Source organism: Phasianus colchicus, chromosome 21 (genome assembly GCF_987193195.1).
Source record: "Phasianus colchicus chromosome 21, bPhaCol1.hap1.1, whole genome shotgun sequence".
Taxonomy (NCBI): Eukaryota; Metazoa; Chordata; class Aves; order Galliformes; family Phasianidae; genus Phasianus; species Phasianus colchicus.
The window spans coordinates 3,393,193-3,402,434 of NC_143456.1; the positions used below are offsets into that span (position 1 = coordinate 3,393,193).

The 9,242-nt window shown below is 48.8% G+C and overlaps 1 protein-coding gene across 1 annotated transcript in view; it reads left to right on the top strand.

Annotated features, from left to right (window-relative positions):
- Positions 1 to 5,238, top strand: part of CASTOR2 (cytosolic arginine sensor for mTORC1 subunit 2) — an 86,322-nt gene extending 81,084 nt beyond the window's left edge. The window contains exons 7-9 of the mRNA XM_031591911.2: positions 819 to 901; positions 1,794 to 1,888; positions 4,712 to 5,238. Of these exons, the coding sequence (XP_031447771.1) occupies positions 819 to 901; positions 1,794 to 1,888; positions 4,712 to 4,777 (244 nt within the window). The 3' untranslated portion in view covers positions 4,778 to 5,238. The remainder of the gene's footprint in view (positions 1 to 818; positions 902 to 1,793; positions 1,889 to 4,711) is intronic.
- Positions 5,239 to 9,242: the final 4,004 nt, after the last annotated feature.

The following is a 9,242-nucleotide window of genomic DNA, read 5'->3' on the forward strand; positions in this document are numbered from 1 at the left end:
CCACTTTGCCTTCACATGTAGCTGGGCTCGGTGCAGGCTTGTGATGATAATACAGTGATCCCCATGCAGCCAGAGCTCAGCTGCTCTGAGGGCTCGTTAGTCAGGCAAGGCAAAAAGTCAGTGAGGGAGCAAACATCAGGTTTGTGTGTGTATTTCTGCAGCTCCACATCACAGCAGTCTCTGAGGTCCAGATACCAGACAGCACAGACAGCATGATGCTTGAAGATACCAGGCATAGATTTGCTTTTGACACGCAGTGCAGTGTTTAGTTTGATTCTTGCCTGCCCTAAGGACTTGTTCTGCAAACTATTAATTGCTCTCTTGGAAATGTCTTAAACCTTAATTGGAGTAAAACTCTGTCTGCCTTCAAGAGAGGCCTGAGGCTTGGAGCAGCAGCCAGTGCTTGGGGAATCTGGGCAGCCACTCACTGCTGTTGGCCTCAGCAAGTCACTTGGCCACTGACCTTCCTGCTCTGCTACAAACAGGGGATCTGCAGGGAACCCAGGGTCCTCCTAGGGATGGTATGGGAAAAAGCACTGATGGTGCTTGGGTACAGGGACAGTGGGCACCACTGCATATCAAAGAAAGTATTTAGGGGAGCATAGAATCAGTAAGGCTGGAAAGACCTGAGTCCAACCATCACCACATCCCACCATGCCCACTCACCCTCAGTGCTGCATTTGTTGAACCTCCACTTGAACACCTGCCACTGTTGTTGGCTCCAAGCAAGGATACAGAAACAGCAGCATCCCTGCGGGCAGCATCCGACACACCGCTGTGTTTTAATTGCTGCGTTTGGCATTCTCTTTCTTTTGCAGATTTCCTAATAATTTGTTGTTTACAAGTGCATCTGGTGAGCTCTGGAAGATGGTGCGGATTGGTGGGCAGCCCCTTGGCTTTGGTAGGTAAACATTTGGACCCTCAGTTGGTGCACGGGGAGTCATTGCCTCAGGGCCTTCAAAGGGGATGGAAAAATCCATTTGTGTCTGAGACTTTCTAAGTACCAGCAGCTCAACATGACTTTGCAGGCTGAGGTTTCCCAATAGGTGACTCCTACTAATAAGTCAGACTTCTAAATATACTTTTGAAAGTGCTTGACATGCTTGACAGCTCCGCCTAAATTACATCGGTCTGCAGGACTTCAAAGGCAGATGCAACTGGGTTTGTATTTAAAGAGCAAAAATGGACAAAGAGGTGGCACAGGATGCAGATTGCTGAAAGCAGTGGTGTGGCAGCACAGCCTTTGGACACCTCTGGGGCTTTGGTATATTGAGTGTAGATCTATAGAAGTCCAAATTGGAAAACTGTTTTATGTTCAATGCTGCAAATGTTTTCTCTACTCAAAAGAACATCGGACCTAAGAGCACAGAGCAAATATTCAGTTCTGCAGAAGTATCCCTCTTATTTTTATGACCCCTGCAATTTTAAGGAGTTTAATCCGAACTCCGCAGCCAAGACCTGATGCTCACAAAACATAGGGGCTCCTTCCATGCTTTCTAAAACAGTTAAAAATACAGACTTTAAGAACATTTCGGAAAAGTTTTAAATATTTTTCATTTTTGGCCATGTGTCAGATGAACAAAAGTTTTAAGAACACAGTTTTCACGTACCTTCTTTAAATGCATCTCGGAGGCAAAATATGTAGAAGTGACGTGGCGCGTTTCATTGATGGGGCATCAGGACACCCAGTCCCCTAAATATGCAACATTTAAACGTGTTAAATGTGTTTAGAATCAGTTGGATTCCAGTTGGGGGAATGGGCGGTGACTCTTTTTTTTTTATCTCCCCAATAGATGAATGTGGAATTGTCGCTCAGATTTCTGAGCCTTTGGCAGCGGCCGACATCCCAGCCTACTACATCAGTACTTTTAAGTTTGATCACGCGTTGGTGAGTATCCAAACTGCTGCTTTGAGGCAGGGGAGGGCTTCCTGGGAGGCAAACAGTGATGAGAACAGCAGTAGCCAAGCGCTAACAAAGCGGACGGAGCTCAGCTGGTTTGTGCTCTTCGTTTTGTTTCCCTCAAAATGCCCTTCACCGCATCACTTCTCCTTTCATCACTGCACACTCACTGTCCAATCCTACTTGTGACCTTCAGAAGCTCCAAAGAGTCCAAGGGGTTTTTTGCACTGGGTTTTTTCACCTCGTTTCTTGGGTTTTTCACAGCTGGCACAAACCATTTGCAACCCATAGGTCATGTGTGTAAAGAGTAAGAGTAAATATTATTCTAGATAGCAAAGGTCAGAGTGGTGTATGTGTTTGTCTTATTTTCTTGAATATTAACTGTGCTGATAAGATAAGCTAATAAAACACCATTTTAAAATCAATACTGTTAGCTTTACCTCGCATTCCTACCTGCTGCTGTGGCCCTGCAGCATGCTGTGTGCACAGGGCACGGGGTGCAGAGTGCTGCTAATTGTCAGGCAGTCTCTGGAGAGCTTAAAATAGATACTTCACTTAAAACTTGTGCAATTGTGATGACTCTGCAGCAGCTTCACCTTTTACAAGTGGCTGCATCCGACCCCACAGCCTCCAAGCAGCTGGCAGGCTCTTGTTTGGGCCACACATTGATTCCTGTGGATCTTCCTTTCTAAGTCATTATTTTGTCACTTTCCTTGCTACTTTTTGTTTTCTTTTTGTGTGCTTCTACACATCTGGATGGTGCTGTTCTAGCACCAAGGCGTGCTGGCTGCTGGTGCATTGCAAGCCCTCCTTTGCTTTGTTGGCCAAGACCCTCAGCTGGGCTCTTTACTTCCCAATTATCTTTACTTCCAGCAGGTAGTCCAGCAGAAAGGTCCAACTTTCTCAAGGTCTAAGAGCATCTTGAACCTCTTCTCTCCATCCTCTCTTTGTTTAAGGTTGTTCAGTGTTTGCTGTCAACAATTCAGAGTTCTTTATAAAAACTCATTCCCTTTGCCCCCTTCTTTTTATTCCTGTGCATCTTACGGTGTTTTTTGTTGCTTAGTTTTTCCTGAGCTGTTAGCTGCAGGAGTGCTCTGGAAGTCATTCCCTCTGGGAGGCATTGCCAAGATGGGAACCCTCAGCTCTCCATGGATGGATGAGGTGGGCTGGGCTGGAGGCAGCTTCCAGCTCCCTGCAGGGTATGTCTGGAGAGAGCCAGTGAGCTTTTCCAGGTGCTCTGCTCCCTTTGCCTCATACTTGGAGGTTCCTTGCTCATCTTCCCCAGCATTTTGCACCTACTGAGGCTGGAGCTGTGGTTGGGAAGCAGTTTGGAGCTTTGCTTTGGCTCTCCTTGTGGATGTGTGATCTGCCCTCTGGCTGCTAAGTGAGCGTGTTGCACCAGTTGCCCTCTTTAGGGATCTCAAAGGTGTCTTGCACAACTAGAATGTGTCCCACAGATCAAAACTTTGCACATCTTTCCTGGAGAAAACAAAGCCCAGCCCTTTGTTGTGTGATAGATAGTGCCTTGGCATTGAGGGAGCCAGGCACCATTCGACATACAGGGAAAAACAACGAAAGAGGCAGTGGAGCTTCATAGTCCTATTTCATGTGATGGATGTTTGCAGGAGTTTTCTTCCAAACCCAGAAGAATTGTCTCTGTGGTTCTTTTAAGGTTATTTTCTTCCTTTCCCAGCAGACCTTTGTTCACACATCATCAGAGTTAGCAGCTCCTGTTCCATCTTCCTGCTGGAAAATTGAATGTTTTTCTTGTTATTTCTCATGGGTTGTTTTTTTTTCTTTTTTCTTTTTTTTTTTTTTCCTCTCAGTTTTGTTAAAAGCTCTCAGAAAATCACAGCGCAGCCGTATTTCCACTGAGTTCAGAGGGTCTCCAATGAATCCAGGTATTGTGCTCCTGGCCAAGGAGTCAAATACCTCGCAGAGGAAGCAGTCCCTTCATCTTCCCTACCAGGAGTTATGTTGGCTTCCCGCAGCTACTCACAGATCGTTTATTTTCCCTCTATCCTCTTCTAACTTTCCAAGAGCTGTTGGCTGCCCATCTCCTGAGTGCCATCACTGAATGTAGGTAGTGGTCAGTGCCTCTCTAATGGGCCTCTGTGTGTCATCATTTTCCTTTCTGCCTGGACAGTCATTCCAGGATCTTCTGTGCCTTCTGTTACAAGACACCCACTGGTAATTGTCTAGGTGGACTTCTGTGGTGAAGTTCCATCACAGGGCTGGAATAGAAAGTTCAGGTGCTGTGCTCCAGCACCAGTGCTGACCCTCAGCTCCCCATCACTTGGTGTGCTGCCCACCCAACAGCCACGGGTCCAAAATCTGGTGAGTGCCCCCCAGAGGGGCGGGAATCTGGCATTTGGATGCATAAGTCAAAATTAAGGAGCTACAAGGACTCTGGGAGCTTTACATGAATGTCCCCTTTCATAGAACCATTAAGCTTGCAAAGACCACTGAGATCATCAAGTCCAGCCACCCACCCATCACCACCCTGTCGCTCAGTGCCATGCTTTCTTCCTGTCAAAAGCTGTATTGGGAAGTGCAAGAGCAGAGGTGCACAGGGCTTTGGCAACAGCAGGAAGGAGAGGAGGGAGAGGTAGAAGGAAAGTCCCATCACTACGTTTGCATTAGCTCTTCTGAAATGGAGGGTCCCATAGCTGGAGCCCTGTCTCAATGAGTTCAGGTATCCAACAGCATTCCTGGCTCCTTGGGGCTGCTCTGCTCGTCTCCTCCTTCTGCCTTTTGTCATCCAACCCAAGGTTTGTTAGAACCTGACTTCTCTTTTTTGTTTCCTTGCAGGTACCCGAAGAAAATATAAACGGTGTGGTCAATGCACTCCAAGTCAGTCAAGCTGAAAAGCATTAGAAATCTTCTGAGCTGGTTCCAGATGCTTTTTATTATTATTATAATTATTATTATTATTCTTTTTTTTTTCTCACAGTATTTCTTGAAAAATCTGATTCCAGAGAGTGACATGAAAAGAGACTGTGGAAAGTTGAGCAGAAACAGCTCCAAATAGCCTTTGTTTTAATTATTATTATTATTATTGTTATTTTATTAAATTTCTTTATGAATGAGGGGCAGGAGGAGGGGAGGTCAGGATGTTTCCTGAGGCTTAGCTCAGGGTGAGATGGAGCTGCCTGGGAACTCCTGTTGTTCCCCAGCACGGGCCATGGATGGACAGAAGGACACAGATGGATGGACGGATGTGGGCACTGCGCCCTGAGCCCAATAGCACGACCAGAGTGGGTGGGCTGCTGGCTGCCAGAGAGCCCTGAGACCCCTAAAAATGAAATGTGGAATTAAACAGAAAAGACATTGCACGATGCTGGATTGTCTGCTCCCATCAGGCTGTCTGAGGACTGTCCATTGTTGTGTATGTTGGGTTAGGATGGGGTTGGGGTTCTGTTTCCCCCTCTTTGGTGCTGGAAAAGGGGAAGATAAGCTGTTGTCTGAACTGTCCCATTGGTCTGTATCCCTGCAGTCACAGCTTGGCTGCCTGCTGGAAGTCTTTGGGGGGGGGCATTGCTCTGGCCCTGCAGATCACACCACCGGTGTTTCTGTCTGCTTTGAGTCTGGCTTAGGTCTGTTTTCCCTCTCCCAACCCCACTGTCCTCCCCCTGTGTCCCTGCTCCAGGACAGCTGCTGTCCCCATCCACCAGGACCAGCAGAAGAGAGATTCCTTCTTTCCCATCCCAATTTTAGACATTTGTGGGGCACAAAGTGTTGTTCAGTGTCCTGATTGCTGCTCCTCCCCTACCCCACATCCTGGGCCACCTCAGACCTCAGGCTGTCCCCACCAGGGGCAGGAGGTCCCCAAACCCTGTTGGGTCCCTCCTCTGGCTTTATCAGCTCCTTCCTCCCCAGGTTGGGGACTTAACTCATGGGGGTTTTCCATTGGCTTCAGGTCTATGAAAGCTGAACTGTGCTGAAAACTCCCCCCAAAAAACCATATAACACAGCCCAAGGCCTGGGGCTGATGTCACCCAGGACAGGGAGAAGGAGAAGCCACCTGCACAGGGTCTGCCCTCGCAGTCAGGAACCCAGACATTTCTTGTGTTCCGACTCTTCCCATGATGGACTTGGAGAAATGGCATGTTGCACAGTTTCAATGAGCACTTCCCAGCCTTGCTGAATGAAGAGCCTCTGGTGTGGTGGTCATGAGGCTGCATCCTGCAGCTGCAAGGCAGGGAATTGCAGCAATCTGCAGGGGGTACACAGGCAGGAGGTGATGCTGCAGGTGTGGCGTGCAGGACGTGCACTCATTGGTGTTGCTTCCGAAGGAGCAGTAAGAGAAGTACTTGAAACAAGCAACAGTTCTACTGAGCCTTAAGAAAAAGTGAAAAAAAGAGGGGTTTATTTTATTTTTACTTTAATTTTGCACTCAGGATGATTTAGAGGTTGTTTTGGTTGTTCCAGATGTTCCACTTCTTTCCTGGAGGGAAGTGGCCTTAAATTCCTGAAATCTGTGGCTGCAAAGCATCACACAGGGCTGTCCTACCCTGCAGACATAAGCCCAAAAATGCCACAAGGTGCACAACCCCATAAGGGCTCTTTGTGCCCCTCATCACCCTCAGCTTCACCTCCTTGAAGCCTTCCATTTCTCCACAATTTGGGCTACTTTCCCCCTCCTTGCCTTTTTTCTTTTTGGTCTTTTTCTGCCTGGTTGGATTTCAGCTGCAAATTCCTTTCTCCTGTGCAAGTGTGTGCACAAACATAGAAATGCCCGTGGTGTTTTGTGTTGGTGTGCCTGTACACAGCACATACACCTGAGCAATAGAGACTCACAGATGCTGTGTGAGTACATGGGCACGTACAGATGTAGTAAATGCTGTATGCACACATCTACTCACTGTAGATTTTTCATTCAAGTGTATCAGCAATAGGAGTGCGTGGTTCTGCTCCCTCTGCAGCTGGGTGCCTCGTGCACAGTGATGAGAGAAAAGCTTCTCCTTTTCTTCTCGTCCTTTTCGTTGCTTTGCTGACATCGTGGTGGTGCCGCTTGGAATCAAGCACATCCAAAATCCCTCCATGAAAGATCAGTGACGTTGTGCACAAGGCATCAGGTCCTGTGTTGGTGCAGTGCCAAAAAAAAAAAAAAAGAGAGCCAGTCGTCCCACCTGGCTGCTGAGTGATTGCTGCTTTCTTGCTTTGGGTTCAGCCCCAGCAGGGAGGTGTTGCAGCCATCAGTGATGGATGTCATTTGGTGATGAGGAGTCCCTTCTTTCTGTCACTGCCGCTCCTGTGCGCATCTCCAGCAGCAGCTTAAGGTATCTCACTTACTGTTCCCATCCTGACTGCAGATGTCAGGCTGGATTAAACTTTTATTACCTGGTAGAGAGCAAAACCTGGTAATCCTTTTGCCAAACAGTATTTACACTGTGTGGTGTGTGCTGGGGCATGTTTACATTGGCTGAGGTGTGCAGCTCTGCTTGGCAGCTTCAGCTGCCTCCTCCCATGAGTCCCTCCATCCATCCTGGGCTGTGTGCATCCCATGGGCAGCAGTCAGGGCACTGTGTTGTGGGACTGAGCCCATCTCAGCCCTTTTTCCCATCCCCTGCTCCTCCATCTCTCAGCCCCCATGAAGCACAATATGGTGTAACGCCAGCTGTCAGCAGCACAAGGGAAGGGCCACGTCCTGCAGCACAGCAGAGCATGCTCCTAGGGCTGCTCTGCAGATCCTGTAGCAGCAGCTGCCCCTGCAGAAGCAACACACAGCCCCTGATCCTGGCAGGAGATTCTGACAGGGGAATGAATTGCGAGCCAAGTGTATGACAGTTTTAGGTGTGAATGTGCAGAGAAACATACCTCTTGGGAACTGAATAGCCAAGAAGTCCCTCTCTCCATCTCCAGCCAGCACCAGCCCCTTCTGCTGGTTAGGAAAATGATGGGACACAGGGCTGGGGCTGAATTCTGCCATGCAGAGCACGTGGCCCCACTGCCCACACTTATTTCTGTGGATGAGGTGCATGTGGGTTTGGTGTGGCCTGGGGAGACATGATGTGGTTGGGTCCCAAAGCTCATTGTGCACTGCAGCGTGCTGCTGGTACCAGTGCTGCCCTGGGAGATGGTGTCACAAGCACAGCTCTGTTCTGCCTCCTTCACCGTGGGGCTTGGTTGGATTTTTCCTGTGTGTGTGGAAGTGGCCGAGGCACTGTCCCCTGCATGGCACATTGGGCAGATGCTGTTGGCAGCATGGCGTTCCCCCAGTCCCCTACCATCTCTGTGCTGAGGCACTGAATCAGCTTTCTGCACTAGCAGCAATCAGCCTTTTTCCCAAAGAACTCCCACCAGCTCTTTTGTAACTTGAAAGAAGGCCGCTTCCTGGGCACCACAGCTTTGTGGGGATGCTGGGGGGCATGAGGTGTCCATAGGTGATGCAGCAGGATCCCCTTCTCACGAAGCTGGAGTGCTTCAAGAGAGCCCATCTCCCCCTTCCCCGCTAACACAGCTGGCCTGTTGGCCTCGGGTTTGTCACTAAAATGAGGGGTGTGATGGTCCTGCTGCCTGCCTGGGCACCACAAAGGGCAGTGTGGGGGGACTTTTTGTATGGAGAGCCCCACCATCCCCCCTCACTTGAGGCTGTAGTATGGTCCCAGGGCTGCAGTGCCCTGCGTGGCAGCACCTGGGAAGGGTGCAGCCCTGCCCTAATGCCATGTTGGGGTCCCACCTGGCTGAGCACCACCCTTCTCTGCCCTTACGAAGCCTGCATTTCCCCAAGGATGCTCACAATGTTGCCCCCCATAAATTTCCAGTGAGCTGTCAAGAGAGCAGAGGCTGTCCCACTGCTGCAGGGAGTACACAGCCCTCTGGCCCTTCACAAACCCTTCCCGAGAGCCTTTCCTTGGGAGATGCAAATGATGCATTATATATTTTTCCCTTTACCTCCCAGCCTAATGCAAACTATTGTGGGGCTCACCCAGACCAGCACTGGCTGTGCAGCTGAGAGTGGCCGCTTTGCATTCCCAGCGTGCTGCTTTCCTTCACTGGTCTGCTGCTGCAAAGCTGAGGTTTATGTACTGTATGGGAAAAAAAGAAAATCAAACACAGAACACACACAGGAAAAAAAGAAAAAAAAAAAAAAGAAGAAAAAAAGATCCTAATGTTCCAAAACAAATGACAGTATATTTTGTACTTTGTAAAAGTGTTAATTAAAATGAAAAAGAAGGAAAAGAAAAAAGGTGAAATGCTGTCTGCTTTTGTACTGATCAAACTGATGGCAATAAAGCAGAGCTTGGCACTGTCTTTATAAGATGCATTGTGCCACGTTCCCATCCAGAGGGGTTCACCCAGGTGCTCCCTGCCCCACATTGCCCCACATCAGTGGTTT